Consider the following 21,987-nt stretch of genomic DNA (forward strand, 5'->3'; position numbering starts at 1 on the left):
GCCAATGCTGAACTGATGCCAGAAATTTATATTTCCATTTCTTAAATCAACTTTTTATTCTATTCTGATCCTTTATTGACTCTCAAGTACCGTAAGTCTCCATCCTAACTCCTAAATGTTTCAGTTCTAGCCCATTCACCAGGTTTGGTTCAGAGCTAAGGTAACAGGAATCTCATCGTCTTACTGAAAATGTTTCTGTGAAGTTTTGTTCTAAAGCAAATGAACCATTCTTCCAGTTTCATAGATTTTATAGAATCGTAGAGTTGGTGAAAAATCTGCTCAAGGACTATTTATCAAATACAACTGTCAGGGCTCCTCCAGACTTTTATCAAATACAACTGTCAGGGCTCCTCCAGACTTGCTTACCAAACAAGCAAATCAGGATAGCATACGTACCTCCCCATAAACTTTGAACATTCATTCTGATTTGTTTATGGGGAGGTACGTATGCTATCCTGATTTGCTTGTTTGGTGGTTGTAGGTCTTCAGTCATTTTAGCCACACTTTTTAATGCATTTCCCCATTACTTTCCTACCCTTTAATCCACGTTAATTGCATAAACCTAAATTTTTCACTATGTAATTGAATCCCTTCCACAAAATAATGGCTGTCTGGAGGCAACCTTCTGCAAATGGGTGAGCTCCAAGGGCAGATTTAGATCACATGCAGCCTTTTAGAAAAGCCAGTGCTATGTATTTCAGGTTTCTCAGTCTCGCCAAATTTGCAACCTCCAGCCCATGCAGCTAACGGTAATGCAGTCGGAGATCCTGGCATGTATCAATCACACAGCGGGGACTGCATTACCATCCATTTGTCTGAAATTGCCACAAATAATGGCTTTCTTGCACCTTTTTTTAATGAAATGAGTGAAGATGGTTAGGCACACAAGTTTTGGGGGCTATTAATCACATATCAGTTTGACAGTGGAATTTGCTACCAAGGAGTGTGGTGGAGTCTCCTTCTTTGGAGGTCTTTAAGCAGAGGCTTGACAACCATATGTCAGGAGTGCTCTGATGGTGTTTCCTGCTTGGCAGGGGGTTGGACTCGATGGCCCTTGTGGTCTCTTCCAACTCTATGATTCTATGATTCTATCAATTGGTCATAAATTCTGAACGCCTGTCCTTTTGAAGAGGTTGGAGGGAAGAAAAGGATCAAGGGCAAAAGTGACAATGTCAGATTCCCATATTTCTGCAATGAGAAAGTGCAAAGGAGGACCTTCCCCCCTCCTCACTCTGCTGCAATTTGTAGCATCATAACAATGGGCTACGCTGCTTCCATATGTTCCAAGTGAGGATTATACCAGGCAGCAGAAGGGTGTCACAACTGAGACACAGTAGGTTGGGTACATGACTTCAAAATGACACTGGCCTGCAGTTAAAGTCTAGTGCGGACCTGTCCCAAGAATCAAACATTCCTTTGATGTTGCTGGTTTTACAAGTGTAATCAGACTGAGGCTATTCCTGGAGTTTTGTGTGATATTTAATGCCATTCATTAATAAATAACTTGGCGTGCCTCACCTTGTGTTGACATTTTCAACAGGCTATAAAACGTTGGAATGGCTCTGCAGGAAAATGCAGTCTTAATTCAGAGGCTTCTAACAAAATTTGCTAAAATGTGGACATCTAGTGGCTCCACCTATTATTGCAGTCTTCTTTCAACATGCAACGTATTAATATTGAGAATTGATTTGCTGCTGGGAGTCTTTGCTTGTTTTCTCCTCATTGGCTCAGTGGATAAGCAGGGTGTGGTGGTTATCATAGCATTGCTTGAAGGACAGAAAGTATTGTACCATTTAAGAACCGCCCTGCAAAACAGATCAATGCTGCAGAATTATTATTTTTAATACTTATCTCAGAGATATGCAAAGAGAGATTCAATGCCAAATGCAGACACCCATTTATTAGCAGCAGCTAACCAATCACAGGACAAGGCTGTGCTGAAATAACAGCAGCAGCTCCCAGTTCAGTTGTAGGCATAATTCAAAGTGCTGGTTTTAACCATTAATAATAATAATAATAATAATAATAATAATAATAATAATAAATTTTATTTATATCCCGCCCTCCCCAGCCAAAGCCGGGCTCAGGGTGGCTAACAAAAATAAAACAGTACAGCCCTTGACAACTTTGCTCCAGGTGATTGTAGGAACTCTGTTCCAGGGATGCCTGGTAGACTAGCTCCAACACTGCTTTTAGAAAACTGATAAAACTTTTTTATTCCATCAGAAATTTTGGGGGAGGAGACAGTGAACCAGTTTAAATTTCAATAATTGAGGCCATTTTATATGCTGCTCAAATTATGATTCAAATTTTTTTGAGTTTGTTTTGTGACTGTTGAAATTATTGTGCAATGTTATAAGCCTTCCTGAGGACTCTGTAGAGTTATGGGGTGAGATATTTTGGCATATAAACTACACATAAGGTATAGAATCTACACATTAGCTATGCTCCTTTGCTGTACTGTTTTTGGCACCTGCTTAAAACATTTTCATTCCCATAAGCTATTTAGACACGTAGTTGTTGACATGTTTTGTCCACTGTTTCAGTTAAAAACAACCTATTCTCATTATCAGTCCAATTCAGTGCATATATTTCTAAAGCCCACTGCAGTAAAACTATGGTGAAGCTAAACTATTGTCAAATCTGACCTGGATAAGTAAATTCATATTTTATGCCTTCTGCCACTGACAGTTCTGCAGGGGAATGTAATTACCCTTGACAATGGCTTTTATTACTTTGGAAGGAAGCAAACTCATGGCATAGAGGTCAGTGAACTGCTGTTAGCCTAACTGAATTTGTTGACACATGTCTATTTCCAGCAACAAATGGGCACTTAACATTTTAGCACTTACAAAATCCGATTAAATTGCTAAACTTACTGTACCTAAAACAACTCCAGCTTATCATTTTCCAAGGCATTTCAACAATAGGGAGAAGGGTAGCTCTGACCTGTAGGACAGCAATCCTGACACCTATTCAGAATGATTATCCCATTCTCTGAAAATGTTGTTGTTGTTGTTTAGTCGTTTTGTTGTGTCCGACTCTTCGTGACCCCATGGACCAGAGCATGGCAGGAACTCCTGTCTTCCACTGCCTCCTGCAGTTTGGTCAGACTCATGTTTGTAGCTTCGAGAACACTGTCCAACCATCTCGTCCTCTGTCGTCCCCTTCTCCTTGTGCCCTCAATCTTTCCCAACATCAGGGTCTTTTCCAGGGAGTCTTCTCTTCTCATGAGGTGGCCAAAGTATTGGAGCCTCAGCTTCACTATCTGTCCTTCCAGTTAGCACTCAGGGCTAATTTCCTTAAGAATGGATGCGTTTGATCTTCTTGCAGTCCATGGGAGTCTCCTCCAGCACCATAATTCAAAAGCATCAACTCTTTGGCAATCAGCCTTCTTTATGGTCCAGCTCTCACTTCCATACATCACTACTGGGAAAACCATGGATTTAACTATACGGACCTTTGTTGGCAAGGTGATGTCTCTGCTTTTTAAGATGCTGTCTAGGTTTGCCATCGCCTTTCTCCCAAGGAGCAAACGTCTTTTAATTTCATGACTGTTGTCACCATCTGCAGTGATCATGGAGCCCAAGAAAGTAAAATCTCTCACTGCCTCCATTTCTTCCCCTTCTATTTGCCAGGAGGTGATGGGCCCAGGGGCCATGATCTTTGTTTTTTTGATGTTGAGCTTCAGACCATATTTTGCGCTCTCCTCTTTCACCCTCATTAAAAGGTTCTTTAATTCCTCCTCACTTTCTGCCATCAAGGTTGTGTCATCTGCATATCTGAGGTTGTTGATATTTCTTCCGGCAATCTTAATTCCAGTTTGGGATTCATCCAGCCCAGCCCAGCATGATGAATTCTGCATATAAGTTAAATAAGCAGGGAGACAATATACAGCCTTGCCGTACGCCTTTCCCAATTAAAGTACATGGCTTACCTCCCAAATAATCCTGGGAACTGTAGTTTATTAAAGATGGTGGGAACTGAAGGTCTGTGAGAGGTACCGGTAAATTACTGTTGCATGTCATCCCAATCTCCAAGCAGTGCAAGATTCTAGGAGTTCCAGTTAATGATCCAGGGTTTGGTTTCCTTTGAATGAGGGACAGTGGAGACTGTGATCTTTAGGACAGTGTTTCCCAACCAACGAGACGTTGCCTGGTGTGCCGCGGGAAAAATTAAAAAATTTGAAAGATATCCGGAGAGGCGGCCTTCAGGCGAGTTTTAATTTTAATTTTACTTCTCCCACTTAATGCCCCACGCTCGCCCGAGCAGCTTGCAGTCCTCGGTAACCACGGCGACCCGAGGGAGGGGAGGGAACAGGGAAGTCGAGGGTGGCGGCGAGCCGCGATGACGTCAGTGGGCCGCGCCGCCTCGCCCTGGCACGGTGTGAGAGCCCCGGCTAGTGGCGCGAGCTTCGGAATAAGTGGGATCCGCGTGCACGAGACCGAGATTGCGGGTAAGGAGCTCAGCCCTGGGCAGGAGGAAGCGGGGCCGCGCGTGCGGGCCACATCCCCACAGAGAGCGAGCCTCCCCCGGCCCACCACTCCGGGCAGGTCCACTCGCATGAGGGGGCGGCGATGGCGACGGCCGGCAGCTTGCCTGCAATGCCATCCCTCGAGCAGGCGAGGAGCCCGGAGGCTACCAGATGCGAGTCCTCTTTCCCACCCTGCTCGGGAGTCCAGAGCACTTGGTCGCATTCAGGATCTAGAGTGGGGAAGCGGGGCTTATGTCTGGGCTGGACACATTGGGCTGCCTGTGCCGCTCGACCTGCGGGGAGAAATCAGGGTGGGAGTCACGACCGTGAGGCAGGGCTGCCAAGTGTGGCAGAAGAGGACACGGCCGTCGCACCTGTCCTTAGGTAGGAGCTTCTTCCGTGTCGACCTGCTACCCTAAAGTCTTGGCTTTTTTCTTGGCTTTTTGGCGGTTGGCACAGAAGGAAGGCAAGGGGGAGGGGGGGAAAATTGAAACTTACACTTTTGTGCGTCCCTCCCGGCGTGACGCTGCGCGCTGACGTCACGGGGCTGTAATGGTGGTGTGCCTCGAGATTTTTTTCATGAAACAAGTGTGCCTTTGCCCAAAAAAGGTTGGGAAACACTGCTTTAGGATATATGGTTTATTTACACCTATATACAACCTGAGCCTATGGTGGAGGGGCTCACAACATTAACATTCCAAGGAGGTTGTGTTTCTCCTATACCCAAATCTTGGATTACAGAATCAGGCATGGATGTGGCTCTCAGCTGCCCAGCCTGCTTCTAGCTCTCACACACAACTCTGGCTTTTGTATTTCTAACTAACAGACAGTTAAGGGGGCAGAATCCAACCATTTCCTTTCTGGCACATAGCCACTTCCTTTGCTATCTTAATGACCTACACGTGAGCCATTACTAAGAAGTTTGTCGGGCTATTCGAGCAATTGAATCCTTGTTGGATCCAGGAATTAGAAGGGCCTCGGGCATGCAGCCTATTCCATCCCCCCAACAATACAGTTCCCATGATTATTTTGGGGAAGCTGGGTGCTTTAAATATGTGGTGTGGATGTGACCAGATATGCTGTTTAAAAAAATAAAAAAGCTCCCCTCAAAAATTAGCTTTAAAATGGTAGGGATAGTGGAGTTACATATCATCAACAATATCTAGATCTCTATGGTTGGAGCAGGGGGATGAGAAAGTTTATCAAGCGGAATTGACTATGAAACTAAGAGGAAGAGATGACAACTAATTTAAGGAAGAATGGAAGATGTTTATTGCATATTTACAGAAGCAATGTACACATTAGCAGGGTTTTAAGATCACTTGTAATTTTGTTATGAATGGATAATAGGGATTTTAATAGGTTAAAATTTAACAACGGACATCCAGTATGCTGATAAATAATAGAACCAAGGAAGGGATTAGAGGGAAGTCAATTTTGTTTGCTTTTGTATTGTTGTTGTTTTTATTATTTTTGGGAAATCAATAAAATGCTACTTTAAATATATATATATAAGATTAAGTTTATCAAGCAGTAATACTATAACCAATAGGAAAGTCCTATCTTGTCATAGAATCTTAAGAGCTGGAAGGGACCTCAATGGTCATCTAGTCCAAGCCCCTGCAATGCAGGAATCTCAGCTAAAGCATCCATGACAGGTGGCCATCCAACCTCTGCTTTAAAACCTCCAAGGAAGGAGAGTCCACCACGTCTCATGGGAGTCTGTTCCACTGCTGAACAGCTCTTACTTTCAGAAAGTTTTTCCGGATGTTTAGTTGGATTCTCCTTTCTTGTAACTTGAAGCCATTGGTTCAAGTCCTACCCTCCAGAGCAGGAGAAAACAAGCATGCTCCCTCTTCTGTGTGACAGCCCTTAAGATATGTGAAGATGGCTATCATATCTCCTCTCACTCTCCTCTTTTCCAGACTAAACATACCTAGCTCCTTCAAGCGCTCCTCATAAGGCCTGTCAGTTGCCAAAGAATTCAGACAGCAGCCTATGCCGAAAAGCAGACTCCTCCAATAAGCAAATGTCAGAAGTGCTGGTTTTGTTTTTCAAATACCTTTCAACCAGCACTCATTTTGCCCTACAGGGCACATTGTTCCTTAACCGACATGGTTGAACAGGTTGATGTGGAGAAAGAAGAGGGAACTCCCTTGGGAAATGGAGGATTCTTAAACTTAACTGCCACCTTTCAAAAGCAAGGTCTGCCACTTCTGCCACGGAACAAGAGGAAGCGGGGAAAGAAGAGGAGCATGAACACTGATGCTGCCATTCTTATACACCCAGTACTTGAGAGCAGACACACTATCCCATGGGTAGGCAACCTAAGGCCCAGGGGCTCGATCCGGCCCAATCACCTTTGAAATCCAGCCCACGGACAGTCCAGGAATCAGCGTGTTTTATAGAATGTGTGCTTTTATTTAAAATGCATCTCTGGGTTATTTGTGGGGCAAAAGAATTTGTTCATTTTTTTTCAAAATGTAGTCCGGCCGCCCACAAAGTCTGAGAGACAATGGACCAGGCCCCTGCTGGAAAAAGTTTGCTGACCCCTGCGCTATCCTATCTACATTCATGCAGGAGCAAAGCCCACACAGGAGGCGTGTCCAGGATTGGCATAGTCTGGGGCACTTTGGAAAAATCTACAACAGAATCCCACACTTCTCAGGCGCAAACCCCACTCTCTTCAACGGGGACTTATTCTCAGGTGAATAAGCGCTGGGGTTGCAGCCTACAGCCTTCAGCCACCAAGTGAGTGGCCCTTTCCAGGGTGCCCCCCGCCCAAGCGCTTGGGAATCAACTTCCGACCAGGGCAGGGGGAGGAGTTCCGATTTCTTAACATTATTCCCAGCACCAAGGTAGAAAGATTACACAGCGCATGCGTTTTCTTTCCCCCACCCCCGCCCTCCTTACGCTTTGCCGATTGGTTGCGTAGTTTTCGATTCGCCCTATTGCCACAGCGCAACGAGCCAACGTTACGACGTTCCTTTATATAGACCTCCGGTTCCCAATCGCAGCGTGAAGAGTCTGCCATATGCGGGGAAACGATAGCTGGGATTAGTGCAAGAACCGAAGAACGACACCCTGAACGTTAGAGGCTTCCTTGCTAGGGTAGGACTTTGGGAGAAACAGCTAAAGAGAGATCCTCACTCAGTGAGCAGCACTGCCTAGATAAGCATGATGATGGCCATTTTACTTGAAAGTCTGAATTTAAGGCTGCTCCTCTTCTACTCTAGCTTCACACATGGAGGACGCGAGTAAGAACCGGAAGTGATGGTTCCATGACACGCTTCGTTTTATTTTTGCCTCTTTGGAAGCAAGAGGCCTTTCCTCCTTCGGAGGCGAAGGAGCCCTTTCTGCATGTGCGGCGGGGGAAGAGCCGCTTGCATCCTTTCCGCTGCTCGGGTTCAGTTCGCTGCTAGTGGCCAGAGAGGTGCTTTTGTTAACCTTCTTGGCAAGAGGGAAGAAGAGCCAGCCAGCCAGTTAACTCCGAGCTTTGTGCCGGGAGCTGACAAGAGCTTTTTCTCCCTCCCATTTATTTGTCTCTTAGTCGCGCGGCAGAACTGGGGCTTGGCTGTGCATCCATCCGCTTCACACCCACTTTGTTTGAAAAGGCTGTAAAAAGTGGGGGGGGGGGGAGACCCTCAAGCCTTCATGGTGGAAAGCCTCCCACCCCAGTGCAGCAAGGGGGCTAGGCAGAACTGCCCCTCTTTTTTGGGGGGGGGGGAATGCCGCAGTTAAGGGAAAGGAGCTGTGAATGTGCAGAGAGTCATTATGATATGGTTGAAATTCCTGCATTGCAGGGGCTCGGACTAGATGAGCCACGGGGTCCCTTCTACACAAACTACACAAACCCTCCCGCTTCCAGAGCCCTCTCGCTGGGTGTGCTTGTACCAGGAGGGTGTCCCTAGTGTACAGTGTCCCTCTTTGCCTTTTATCCTCAGGAATGGGAGAGAGGGACTCAAACATCCTGGGATCCTTCTATGTCCTCTCTTTTTCTCTCTCTCTCTCTCCCCAAGTCGAAAGGGGCCACTGCTTTCTTTTGCTGGTAATTTTTATTGTATACTTTAGAGGAGGCATTTTTTTGCTGAGCAGGTGCTCAGCATGCATGCCACTTTCCCACTTTAATAAAAGCCTCTCTGGGTGATTTACAAGGTAACTGAAACCATCAAGAGAACAAATAACGTATTTTAAATTTCTGCACAGTTTTTGAACTAAATTAGCACAATAAAAACTCAGAGTTGGCCAATCTCAGAAATATAGCAGAGCCAGATAAGTCTTCAACATCTCTAAAAATTTCAGTGGAGTGGGTCTCTCTTGGGAGAGAATTATATAATTTTTTTATTTTTATTATTATTATTAATTATGATATAATATAAAGGCACCACCACAAAAAGGCAGGTCAGTCATGCCCCAATTGGTGATGGTGGAGGCACTGGCACCCAAAGAAGTGTGTCTCCTACTAATTATTCAGGGAGGGGAAAATAATGGAAGACAGTAATTCTTTATGCAGCATGCCAAAATGTACTTTACCCAAAAGCTCTCTTTGTGTGATAACATCTTTTTGTGGGTTTGGGTAAAGGCAAGGCAGGAGATGGAGCTTAAACTACCATCACTTTTGGGGACTGCCAGTCCCTGTTGAGAAGAACTATCAAGGTACCCCATGCCGGAAAATATTTTTCAGTGTTTTAAAACAACTAAATGAATACACAAAGAAAGCTCAAGAAAATGAGTTAAGACACTTGGTACAGAAGAGAGTGCAAACACTCCTGGAGTCTTTCCCGAATACGTGTGTTGCAATTTTGTTTGGTTTTAGCACTTTGAGTTCCTGATAAAATACCGGTACTACTGTCATATTCTACCCTTTCAGTATTCCTTCTCTTAGAGTCTTCCAATGTGTTAAGCCTTTTTGGCCTGTGTAACCCAAGGTGAATAGTTTACAAGGCCAGGTACTATCTCACTGTTCACCAAGAAGTAACCCCAGTAAATTGTCTTGCGTTAATCTGGAATAACAGATGGGAAGAGACTGTTTCTGCAGGAATATTAAAACCATGAATCCCATGAGTTACTGTGTATGTTTGAGAATCAAGGCATGAGTATATATATTTCCAGAAAGAGTTTGAGTTAGTGTCCTGAAATCAATTGTTCTGACTAATTCAAGGGAAAGAATGTTACTTTAATGGTTCATCAAGCATACCTAATAGGTGTCTGACTTTAAAAAATATTTCACAAGTTTTTCTTCCCTTTCTGTTCTTTGTCCTAGATGACTGTTGTTAAAGTAGAAGGATAATACAAAATGGCAGAAGCAATTTTCCATCCCCCAAGAAGGAAGAGAAGAGTATATGAATCATATAATTCTCCATTTCCTATTTCTTCCACCGAAGAAGGGGTTTACGGAAGAGATTTCCAAATATGCCAGGCTGAAATTATAAATAACAATGTAATTGTGAAGAATCCTGAAGATATAGAACACCTATATAGTATGGTATTCTTGACTTTTGTTTATCTGTCTAATGCATGACACTTCTGACATTGAAAAGATTCACCTTAGTTGCCAACACAATGGATTTTTAAAAATGTAATTAATATTCTGAACCAAATAATTGTCAGTCTAGTTAAAATACTGCGTATGTGTGAAGGTGTGAGGTGGGGAGGGGCAAATCAGTCAAATAATCACATGGGGCCTGTATTTCTATCTGGAATGGTTGAGAAGGCATCAACAGCAAAATAAGGTTTATCTTCATGAGCACTATACTATTGTGTGTTTCATAGAAACTCACTAGTGTGTCCTTCTCTTTTAAAGCCATCCCTGCTGGTGGCCCTCAATACATTTTGTGGGAATGAATTCAATAGCTTTTAAGCACTATATGCCTATTTACGGTATTTTGCCTGTCCTGAATCTTCCAACACTCAGCTTCATTGGAAGTCCACAAGTTCCTGTTATGAGAGGCGGAGAAAACCTTTTCCTAATCCACTTTCTCCACACTACATAGAAGATAACTTGTCTTCAGCATCCGAGTAACTGCGCTCAGAGAGCTTGTGTTTATTGACTGACTTTCATATATGCTGGAAGCTTTCTAGTTTAAAAAGATACGACAGTGTGTGTGATCAATAACGCAAAGAATATCAAATGCACAACTGTGGAACTGTTGGTAACACAGGTGTCTCATTTTTCTAGGGATTTTTTGGGAAAGGTATTCTTTCCAGAAGTCGGCCAGAATACAACATTTCAGATCCTATGTTGGTTGCTAAGTGGCAAGGTAAGTTAGTCTGAAATTGAATTAAAGGCATAAAGTGTGCATAATGAACTCTTTTGATTGGCTCAATTTTTGGTCCTTAAACCCTTAAGGGCCTGGAAAACAGCATTTGCAGACACAATATTGCAGCAAATGTTGTTTGGATTCCTCTTATGCAGAGAGGGTGGCCAGGAAGACAGATATATTTTTCTGCAGGTATTTTAGTATGAATGCATTATTTGAAGCAAAATCCAAACTCTCAGTACAATGCTATTCCCCCTTTCCACGTAGATAGCTTGGGGAGGTGGGGGGAACAGGGGAGAAAAAATGGCCCATAGATGTCTCTCCATCACTTCCACTAGTGGAGATAAGCGCTGCTGATGGGGCAGGGAGCGAGGCTGTGCCACAACGGCTACCCAAGTTCCACCCTAGTGAATGGAAAGCTACCAGGGCTAACAGCTTTAGATCCAAAGTTGCATGGATTCCCTAAGGGGTCCCATTCTTAGTTACCTTGTCTATGCCAGCCTGGAGCTGCCGCACAAAAAAAGGGGAAATCTCCTTTCAGCCTTCTGCCCAGAAAGCAGCAGGACTTTGAATGTGGAGGTAGATCTGCTGATCCAGTCCACTTTGCTGCTCCCAGCCGGGGTTTGGGTTGCCCTGAGTGTTAACTTTCCAATACTTTGAATATTTGTGCGGAATCAATAGCTAACAATTCTGCTTTTATTGCAGATGTCGGGTTAAACATGCCGATAATCTCATCGAAAAAGTAAGGGCAGCTCTCCCCCCCTTTTTTTCTGTGTGTGAAGCTTGAAGTGCAGTTCCTTGGTACCAGGGAGGTTCGACTGGCACCTTCATTATACACCTTTGGGTGCCAAGCGAAGATGTTCCTCTTTAACCAGGCCTTTGGCTGATTGACATCCGATGCCCTTTTAAATCTGTTGTGGAAGGGAGGGGGTGTTATTGGGTTGTTTTTGTTTCTATTTTTGTTATGTACTTTGTGTTTTCTATATTGGATTTGATATCCCGCTTTATCACTACCCAAAGGAGTCTCAAAGTGGCCAACAATCTCCTTTCCCTTCCTCGCCCACAACAAACACTCTGTGAGGTGAGTGGGGCTGAGAGACCTCAAAGAAGTTTGACCAGCCCAAGGTCACCCAGCAGCTGCATGTGGAGGAGCGGAGACGCGAACCCGGTTCCCCAGATTACGAGACTACCGCTCTTAACCACTACACCACACTGGTTCTGTGCTGTGAACTGCCCTGAGATCTATGGGGCATAGGGCAGTATACAAACTTAATAATTATAATAATAATCAATTGTGAAATTGAAGTTTATTAGGGGTGGCTAATGTGGTGCTTGAGGGTGCACATGGGCCTGCAGGGGGCTTTCCTGACACATGTAGGGGCCCCTCCCCCTGCTGAAATTAAGCGCAAAAGAATCATTATTGTGTAGCCAACAGAAAAGGTCCTGGTGTGTGCTTGGTTGCAGGATGTCTTATGTGGTGCTAAAAACAGTTTCTCCCATTTGCAAGTGTGTCCGCAGGCCTCGGAAAGATTGGTAACCCCTGATTTAAGTACTAGCATTCCAAAAGCGAGAAATGGGAGGCAAAGTTAAAAATAAATAAATAATCTTGCCTGCAAAACATACAAATAAATTTGAGATATAATTAATAAGCTTCAAATCTTTTTTTATTCCAGATACCAGCGTCATGTAGAATGGGCTAAAAGCCTCATGCGGGAGCAAGGACTGGATGACTTCACAGTTGATGCAACCATTCTGAATTATACGCAGCCCATTAATCTGAGAGAAGTTGAGCAAAATAGTGAGGCTGAGGAGACCATCAAGATGGAGACAGCTGAGGATGAGTCAAAGCATGTAGTGACTTCTTCTGAAACAAATGGGGATAAAGTAGCTGGCCTGGAAGGTGATCCATTTTTTGACCGACCAGCCGAGAATGACTCTAATGAATCAGATGTAACAGGATCTAAAGCTTTAGTTGAAAGACACTTGGCAAAACTGTGTTCAGTCAGTGTGCATCACATCTGCAAGCCAGAAGATTGTATTAATCAAGACAATAATAATGAGTTTGTGTTAGTTGTTGAAGAAGAAGAAGAAGAAGAAGAAGAATCAAATTTATGTCTGAAAAAAGAGGTAAGAAACCACATGTAAGTTCACAAATTAGCCCATTGCTGTTAACTTTTGTTAACAAATTATTAAAATAACATTTTGCCTTTTCAGCGACATATATTTGAAAAAGGCAATAGGTGTCATCTGCTGAAAGAAATCATTCAGCTGATCTGCATCAGCAAAGTGTCATTTGAAAGCCATTATGGCATTTATGCAGTAATGGCAAGTCAGTTTGAAAAGCAACTTGTGAATCTTGGAATTTCAGTTCTAAGGTTCTCCTGCCCACGGCACATTGGGACATGGGAGAAGATAAGCCAATGCCATCAAATGAGGTGTGCTAAGCAGAGAGAGAAATTTTTTCAGGAATGAAGAAGCATGTCAGAAGGAGATTTTATGGGAGAAAAGGAATATGAAGTATCTTGCTGGCAGGCTCTCAGCTAGGTAAATAGCTTAGAGTTGTGGCTGCGTCTTTGTAACTTTTGTTTGCTACTTTTCTTGCAGTTAGTCAAAAAAGAAAGGTTAGTGTGCAGAAGGAATCCATTTAGGATCTTAGAATATTTGCAACTCAGTCTAGAAGAGGTAAGTTTGGAAGACTGTCATACTTAGTAATTTGCCAATGTAAATATATAACTTTGGTATTTGCATGGTTTTTGTTTTTAAGAAAGTGTGGATAAATTTTGGAAGAGGAAAAATTACAAATTCAGTCTTGCCGAATCCTGATATGATTGGCCTTTCCAGGTGCATTTGTACTACTGGTCACTAGAGCAGCCACATGATATTGCCCACCACTTGTTTCCACTTGGATTCATATTTAATATGGCTTATAATTCTGATAAATTGTGATAGCTGCTATGGCTGTTGCAGGTCCTTTTTGACTCCTCCAGAGTCCCAGGCATTCCTTGATGCTCCTTAGGACGTCACTGCCCAAGTCCCTCCTCACTGCACAAATGATCATTTGTACCTCTCCTTTCATTTAGGAAAACTTGTTGCCTGCCATATCCCCCCCCCTTTCTTCAGCAGTCCACTCCTCTTATCTAGCACTAATGTACACACTTCCTGGTGGTGATTTTTCTTTCTTTTAAGGACTGCTTCCATCCCAAGGCTAAGCTCTTCTCCCTTCTGTTGTTAGAATTGACAACACGAAGAATGAAAGTCATATTCTAGTGAAGGGTTTTCCCTCTCTCGAAAGATCCTGAATAATCTTGTTGCTCTTGCTCAGTTCCTGGAATTTACTTAGAATAAACTCTTGAAGGATTGTGCTCATTGGGTAGATGGATTGCAGCAAAATCTTTTGTTTGTCTGCTTAGAAGCAATCATGTAAATGACTTCAACCTCGGATGTAAATGCGAGGACTTTTATTATTATTATTTGAGGATTCAGCAATCCTGTTTGTACTGATGAGAACTTGGCTCCTATTATTTGACGAAAAGTATGATTGCGTGAGCAAATGCATTGTTTGACTTTTCCCACTTCCCTTCCCACCATCCTACCCTTGATATGCAAAACATGTTGGTGCCACTACTCTGTAATAATGTATATAACATAACATACACAAAATAATTCTAATTACTGTTGTTGTTTTTTAGGCCTTTTTCTTGGTCTATGCTCTGGGATGTTTAAGTATTTATTACAATGAGGTAAGATGGTGCCTTTAGTCAGTACAATACAAATCTTTATTACGGTCATAGACCAGCATAAAAGGGTGGGATACAGTCATTTGAAATCTGAAAAGCATTTTGGAAAGCTAAAAGGTATTAAAACAGAAGGTGAATATAAAAGAAGCTAAAAGAAGGGATAGGAGGATTGGACAGGTGTGGAAGAGCATAAAAGGCTGATTTATAAAAGACTTTAACTATTAATTCATGGAGCACTCTGATATGTTCCTTAAATCTGGTTTGTGGTACAGGTCATCCGATGAATTTTGAGCACTGCTGTGCAGAATCTAGCAACACTATGTTGAAGCAGGATTGGTATCTGAGAGCAGCAGGGAGGTATAGAATTGCCCTGTGCGCCCTGGGTACTTATGAAGTAGTGGGGAAATCAGGCTAATACAAATGTCTCTGTAATACAGGCACTGGAGAAGGACATGCTCTACCATTTCTATTTGTCCCGAGTCACAGGGACATTGTCTCCCGGGTAGTTAGTCTTCCTGTATCGACCTTCAATGACAGCTGAGGTGTTTAGGGACTTCAAGTTTAGTTAGATATTCCATAGGGGAGACAAAGTACCTGGTGGATTCCTTGGCAATAAAAGTTGACTCCTGGCTAGATCCAACTGGTGGTCAGATCCAATTAGGTGCCTTTAGTCTGTCGTAGTAAGCTGTGTGTGAGTTAACCTGTTGCATGTGTTGCTTGTTAGCATAAAACAACAAACACTTTGTAATAGTTTCCAAGGCAACTTGCACCATGGGTAATTTTTCCTTCTCGTATAATCTTATGTTCTCTGCATAAAGGTAGACAGTCTTTGGTTACAATTCTGCATTAGTTGCGTATGCCCTTTGAACTCTGTGGGTTTTAATTCCCTGTGAACATGCATAGCATTGGCTTGTAAGTTCCATTCATTTTAGGGGGCTTAAATGGGTATAACAGAGATCAGGATTTTGTATAATGTGATGAGAATAAAGCTTTATCCTAAACTTTTTCTGCATTGTGTAGTTGAGTATACCGTTTGGTGTTCCATTTCTGACTGCTGAGTTCCCTAGACTAGATGCCCTGGAACCTATTTTTAATAGCTTTAGCTACACCGCAGTTCAAAAGCTAGATGACATTTATGCTTAGACTTGCATGACAAACTTCACATTTGGCTTCTGTTCTCTTTGTGCCTTCTCCCAACTTGAATAAAAGATAAAATACGCTGCTCTAGAAGTGGCTAAGATTGTTGACTTAGCTGCCGATAATAGTAGGTTGCTTTTGTACACTGTAATTATAGGAAAGCATCTGGTTGTGTTTTTAGGCACCTTTATCTATTCTGAAGCTATGGGAAGTTTTTAGCGAAGCACAACCCAAATTTAAGGCTACATACATGGCATATCACTACTTCCGTAGTAAAGGATGGGTCCCTAAAGTTGGCCTGAAATATGGGACCGACCTCTGTGAGTATTTTCCTTTCATTGATTATAGTTTGCAGTAGAGGCTGGTGCACACAATGCGGATCCAGTGGTGATGCACTGTGCCCTCCCATTTACACAGGGAGAGGTTTCCCAACTCATGGCCTGCAAGCACAGGCTGTACGTCGGGGATGCTGCAGTCAATTCCCAGGTAAGACCTGGGGACCAATTTTGACCTGCATGCGTTTGATGTTAGACATGCAGGCTATAATTCATCTGTGCCATCCTCATAGTGATGTGCAGAAGCAAGAAAGTGTGCTGGAAAGAGGGGTGGGCAGGTACTTTCACATTCCCCCTCCACATGATCTATTGTTTCCCCTGTTACTTGATAACAAAGACCACTGGACCAAATATGGTTAGTGCAGATTGCAGAACGTAAGAGAGGCTACACACTGGAACTGTGTGATGAAATGGATATTGCAATGATGAAAGCTGGTGGAGTTTTGTGGAGTGGGGGATTGGCTCAGCTAATCGTCTCACAGTGCAGAAAGTTATTTTTTGTCAGCCTGCTCCCCAGCTTAAATAGGCTATTGCTCATTGTCTGGTTCGTTTGTGCAAATGTGCTGCCCATTCATTTGACTGTAGCTTCCTTGAATCTTGAGCGCTAATGTCTTGGTGTTCCCATTCTTTGTTGCCTCGTTTGAATAATAGATGTGCACACAGCAGTATTTTTTTCAAAGAAATGTTTAATTGATGGCCTGCTGTCATCTGTAGGAGGGGAAAGCTTTTTACCATAGGCAAGGAAGAGTCTGGTAATCTCCTGGGGGTGTTTATTGTCTTGTGGAGCACATTTAATATACAGAGCTCTTTACAGTCTTTCCTCAGTTCATCTCTTCCAGTTGCCCTTCAGGCCTATGAGCATGGGGAGTGAGACCCCAGCCATTTACCTGGTGGGGATTTACCTCCCATAACCTACCCTCACCACCTCCTTTCTAAGAGGAACAGACCCAGCAAGGTATTTGCTTGCCTGAGCATGCAAGAAGATTAATTACATCACTGTTCTTCTCTGAACGCAAATGATGATAAAATAATGCAACATTTTAAGCAATTAGTTTTCCCAATAAAAGAATGTTTCACTTCTCTTTTAGTCTGGGGGACCAACCTGCTGTTAATTACTATGGTAATCCCTTGGCAGCATCAACTGTGGTGCATTAGTTACTGCTCCAGATTCCTCTTGGTCCACATTCAGTCTTTTGAGTGGAGCCAGTATGCTTTGGTTCCCAGGACCATAGAATCATAGAGTTGGAAGAGACCACAAGGGCCATCGAGTCCAACCCCCTGCCAAGCAGGAAACACCATCAGAGCACTCCTGACATATGGTTGTCAAGCCTCTGCTTAAAGAATTGGCAGCTCTCTTGAGTAAATAGCTCTGCACATTACGTCCCCAAATGCTGTTCATGCAGCTGTGACCTCCTCTGCATGTGTTTTCCTAGACTGAGAACCTCATCTAGGAGCAGGTGCAACCTTGGTAAGATTGTTGGCAAGCAAGGGAGCAGCCGGAGGCTGGATTTAACCCATCTCTCTTTGAATAGATCACTCTGTGGCTGTTTTTAGATCCTTATGTTTTATGTTTGCTAGTTGACTTGGAGTGACATGTGTGGGGTTTTTTCCCCTGAAGGTGGCCCTGTACAAGTAGTTAAAATATCTTTATTCCCAGTTACCTGATTAGGATTTTTATTTATTGTGATCAGCTTCAGCTCCCAACTGCAGTTAGAATAAAAACAAACAACCCTGATCCTATTATATTATGGTTTAGATTTTCAAAGCTGAGTAATGGGAAAACCACGTGTCCTACATTAACATGATTCAAAATGAAGAAAGCATGATTATTTCTAGTAAGCGCTTGTTTTGTTTCTTTTCTTCCCATTGCAGTGTTGTATCGAAAAGGTCCTCCTTTTTACCATGCCAGGTATAGCATTCAGATTTGGATATTATAGACAGACAGATATGCTTAAGTGTTATGCTTAATTCCTGCATCATTAGCACTGAAGGAAACATGATTGCATTGGGAAGGGACAGGAGATTGACATTTTTAATAAGCACTCTGGGGTACAAAGCAAGTTTGAGTACAAGTTTTCCTTAGTGGATTGATAAGATATCTAACAGAGTGACTCTGGGAAGGCGCTTTGAGTTTGGGTAACTGGATGGAGGGCTAGACAAAATAGCCTGCAAGGTGGCTGTATCTTTTGCTAAATGGTACACTCTAAAAGTATGAGAAATACACTTGTTGCTCTTTTTGTTCACTCTGCTAAAGTGAAGCTTCAACTCTTAAGTGAATTTTAGCTGAGGACTAGTAGACTGTACCTAGTTTTTAAATGCCAGTTTCACCCCAGCATCCTAAAAAAGTTTCACTTTGCTTTGTCTTCCAGTTACTCTGTCATTGTGGAATTAGTTAACAGTGACTTTGAAGGGTCACCACACAGACCTTTCAGCTGGAAGTCTTTGTCTGGGTTGAACAGAACTACAGCAAATGTTTCCAAGGTAACACATAGACTCAACTAAGCATTTCAAAGCGACAAGGAAAAGCCTTGTGGAGCAAAGGAAAGGTGCTACGGTGGGGGCACAAAAAGAGATAATGTGAAGTTGTCAGTTATAACCATAAATGAGATACTGATCAATTGCGGTTTGATTTGATTGATCCTCCATGCCTGTGACCTATCCTGGGTTCAGCTGTGTTTCTTAGAGTCCCCGAAGCCGCTTCAAGTATAGTCGTACCTTGGAAGTCGAAAGGAATTGGTTCTGGAAGTCCATTCAACTACCAAAAGGTTTGGAAACCAAAGTGCAGCTTCTGATTGGCTGCAGGAATCTGGACGTTCAGTTTCCAAAAATAGTTCGCAAACCGGAACAGTCACTTCCAGGTTCGCAGCGTTTGGGAGCCAAAACATTCGAGAACTAAGCTGTTCGAAAACCAAGGTACGACTGTATTTGTATGGGGAACTCTTACATTCTGGGCCATCTGCACCTTTTCTTATTCAGTGCTAGCCACTGATAAGAGACAGTTCAGGGAACCTCCCAAGTTTCAGGGAAGAGAGAAGAAACGCCCAGTTCCAGTAATCAGGGTAACTTAAGCCCTATGTGCACTTATCTCAAAATAAGGCCCAAAAAACATAATGGGACTTATTTCCAAGTAGAGAGGTGGAAGTAAGATTGCAGGGTTAGTATACATACATACTGAATTTCAAATTTCTAGCTTATAGGGAAGTACTTTAGATATTTCAAGGCAAGCACATTCAAATTTCCATTTTAACACTTATCTAGTAGCTGGGATGTGTTGGAATACTTGCTTATCAGTTCTCAACTTTTTATCTGAAACCTTACACATTTTAGTAATCTATCTAGAACACATTTTATTTTGTCCTACACAGCATTCTTTAAATGGGTATAACCCCCATTATACACACTGGGAAGGGTACTTTTCTGGAAACATGCAACAGAGTAATAAGAACTGGAGATAAAGTACTTATGCCTAGTACTTCTGATTAGAGTTGCACATATATACAGAGTCAGGTCTCTCATCGCTGCAATTTCTTGTGAAATTTCACTTCACAAACTCAAGTTTGAGGCTCTTTGGAGCTTCCCCCAATACAGCAAAAAGAATTGCCGTAGGTAGGAATACAAATTGTGTCCACTGAAGCTTTCCACAAATGAACCCTGGTCTTAGAATCGGAGAGCAAGCGAGTGACCCGTACATAGCCATCCAATTGCAGACCACACCCAATGTGATTGTGGTTGGATGACAATTTGAACCCAGATCTCCTTGACCCACATTCAGCGTTATATTCATTGAAGCACACTTTTTGCCTAATTACCACTACAGGTGTAAAGAGCAAATCTGGCACTACATGAATTTCGTACGTTTTTAATGGATTTTTTTTTTAACCACCAGGAACTCATGTTCTGCTATTTGATTCAGCCACCTGATATGACTGCAAAAGAAATGATGTCACCAGAATGTCTCAAAAGAATTAAAGTTCAGGTATGCAAGTCCTGCTCTGATTTGTTTTCTGAAGTAACTGACTGCCTTAAGGCATCCAGTTCTCTGGATAGAATGTAGACCATATTTTAATTATTTTATAATATTTGAACCTTTCCTAATTCAGTATATATATGTAGTAACTTGAGCTGGGTATACTACACATGGCAATCTGATTTGAGAACCTAGACTTAATATCTGGGAATGCAGTAAAAATATTTTTGCTTGTGCCTGAATTGTTAGTAATTGTTGAGCAATTGATTGTTCAGGCTAATTTATATATCTCAAAAGAGCAGAACGAGATACAAGTACATCATTTGCCTAACTTAGAAGGCTCCTTCCTATAGATGTTACAGGAGCAATGAGGCATCTAGTTACATTGATGTACTTTCTATGCCATTTCAGTAGCAGGTGAATTACTCTTAGAAAAAGTAGTAATAAGAAGTAAGGCTCTAGTGTGGTCATAATCCTAGAAAACAGAACAACATAATGCCTAGGATTTGAAGTTTCTAATCCGACACTCCCAAGGGAACTTCGGGCCCCTGGATCTTGAACATCAGCCCGCTATGCCACATAATACACCTCTTTCACTGATATGGGAAAGACAGATGAAACACCAAAATCATATTGTACATGGCTCAGGTCTTGGCATACTGAAAACAGGTGTGTTGACATAGAATCATAGAATTGCAGAGTTAGGAGGGATCCCGAGTGTTCTCTAGTCCAAACACCTGCAATGCAGGAATCTCCATGACAGATAGCCACCCAGCCCCTGCTCAACAACCACCCGTGAGGCCACCACCTTCCGAGGGAGTCAGTTCCATTATGGAACAGCTCTTACCGCCACAAGGTCTTCCTGGTATTTAGTCAGAATCTCCTTTCTTGAGTTAGGTTTATGTGTCAAAACAATATAGACCAAAGTTATTTGTTTTTCCATTGGTTGTGTGTGAGTGATTGAGGGATAAGGACAAACAAGGTGAATGGGACTGGGGGTGCTACTGTAGTGGACATCCATGTACGTTGTTGAGCTGCCGCCTTATCCCAGTGGGAAGCCAAAAGAGCACTTCTGCTACAGTTAAATCATACAGGGTTATCTAGGGACAAGATCAGTGAACATACTTTTTTCCATTTATACCTTTTTAGTCGTCAATAATCAATGACTTTTTTTAGGAATTGATTCTAAACCGTTGGGTCTCGTCCCATGAGCGCAGTGAACAAGAAGAGCTGTGATAAAATGGATTGCGGAAACATGACAACAAAGTAAATAAAATGTCAAATGTTTACTCTTGTAGAGCTGTCTGTGCATGTTGCATTACACACACACACACACAGAGAGAGAGAGAGAGAGAGAGAGAGAGAGAGAGAGAGAGAGAGAGAGAGTGTTTTTGTTTTGTTTTAAAATTAAAACCTAGATGGATACTGGCAGATAATCTCTGAATCAATCCACAAAATGTATTTTCTGTAGTTCAGTACATTTTATTTTATTGCTATGGCTAGTGGCTGATGCAAATAAGATTCTTCTTCTCCTGAATCTATTTTATCCATGGAGAACATTAAATTTGTGTTCTTGGTCTACCTTGTCTTGATACTTCTGTGAACTTTAGCCATTCTGCTACAGGCAATTAACCAGACTTTAGCTCAGGGATGGGCAAGTTATAGCTCTCCAGAGGTTGCTGGACTACAGCTGACTATTGGCCATGGTGTTGGGGACCAGCAATATCTGCAGAGCTACAGCTGCTCCACCCCTGCCTTAACTCCTGGTACATAGTTATAATACACTGCACACTAGACTCCCAGTTTCACAAACTACAGAGCATCAAATTGCTTCCTCCTACTTTGGAAGCAAGAGGTGTTTGGAGAATGCAGATCAATAATGTTCAGAACGGCTTAGAGGAATGCCTGTTTAGTCAGAGGTAAATCCCAGTGAGTTCAGTGGGGCTTACTCCTCAGGACTGTAGCACGAGTAAAGCCGTGTTTGTTTCGAATCAGAAACACACCAAGGATGGAATGTTTTCAGTTTTCTACCTACCATCCTTTGTAAACTAACATTGCTATAGAGTAAACGTGCAAA

General features: G+C 42.6%; 1 protein-coding gene and 1 long non-coding RNA gene across 8 annotated transcripts; one reads left to right on the forward strand and one right to left on the reverse strand.

Moving 5' to 3' along the window:
• Positions 1–1,717: 1,717 nt before the first annotated feature.
• Positions 1,718–7,309, reverse strand: LOC309364268. Its single transcript, XR_014165795.1, has 3 exons — positions 7,136–7,309; positions 3,938–4,089; positions 1,718–1,805 (listed from the first exon to the last, which is right to left on the reverse strand). It is a non-coding gene; the product is annotated as an uncharacterized lncRNA (long non-coding RNA).
• Positions 7,310–7,760: 451 nt separating this feature from the next.
• Positions 7,761–21,197, forward strand: TSEN2 (tRNA splicing endonuclease subunit 2). 7 transcript variants are annotated; one of them, XM_081900946.1, is made up of 13 exons: positions 7,785–7,907; positions 9,345–9,457; positions 9,738–9,959; positions 10,653–10,734; positions 11,440–11,476; positions 12,408–12,861; positions 13,339–13,416; positions 14,424–14,474; positions 15,790–15,928; positions 17,816–17,852; positions 18,313–18,424; positions 19,830–19,919; positions 21,087–21,197. In XM_081900946.1, exons 3-13 carry the CDS (start codon positions 9,771–9,773, stop codon positions 21,144–21,146), a joined length of 1,329 nt encoding a protein of 442 aa, XP_081757072.1. In that variant the 5' UTR covers positions 7,785–7,907; positions 9,345–9,457; positions 9,738–9,770; the 3' UTR covers positions 21,147–21,197. The 7 variants fall into 7 exon arrangements, with proteins under 7 accessions (XP_081757071.1, XP_081757075.1, XP_081757076.1 ...); XM_081900945.1 differs by lacking the exon at positions 9,345–9,457 and having other exon boundaries at positions 7,761–7,907; XM_081900949.1 differs by lacking the exon at positions 9,345–9,457 and having other exon boundaries at positions 7,761–7,907; positions 9,738–9,914.
• Positions 21,198–21,987: the final 790 nt, after the last annotated feature.

This window comes from Podarcis melisellensis (assembly GCF_964234715.1).
Source record: "Podarcis melisellensis genome assembly, chromosome: 2".
Taxonomy (NCBI): Eukaryota; Metazoa; Chordata; class Lepidosauria; order Squamata; family Lacertidae; genus Podarcis; species Podarcis melisellensis.

What these genes read in the sequence shown, in the direction of transcription:
- TSEN2 (XM_081900945.1), top strand. Translation starts at nt 9,771, where the DNA reads ATGGCAGAAGCAATTTTCCATCCCCCAAGAAGGAAGAGAAGAGTATAT. An exon ending in TAAGTATTTATTACAATGAG is followed by an intron (nt 14,475 to 15,789) that starts GTAAGATGGTGC and finishes TTGTGTTTTTAG; the next exon opens with GCACCTTTATCTATTCTGAA. An exon ending in GAAATATGGGACCGACCTCT is followed by an intron (nt 15,929 to 17,815) that starts GTGAGTATTTTC and finishes TTCCCATTGCAG; the next exon opens with TGTTGTATCGAAAAGGTCCT.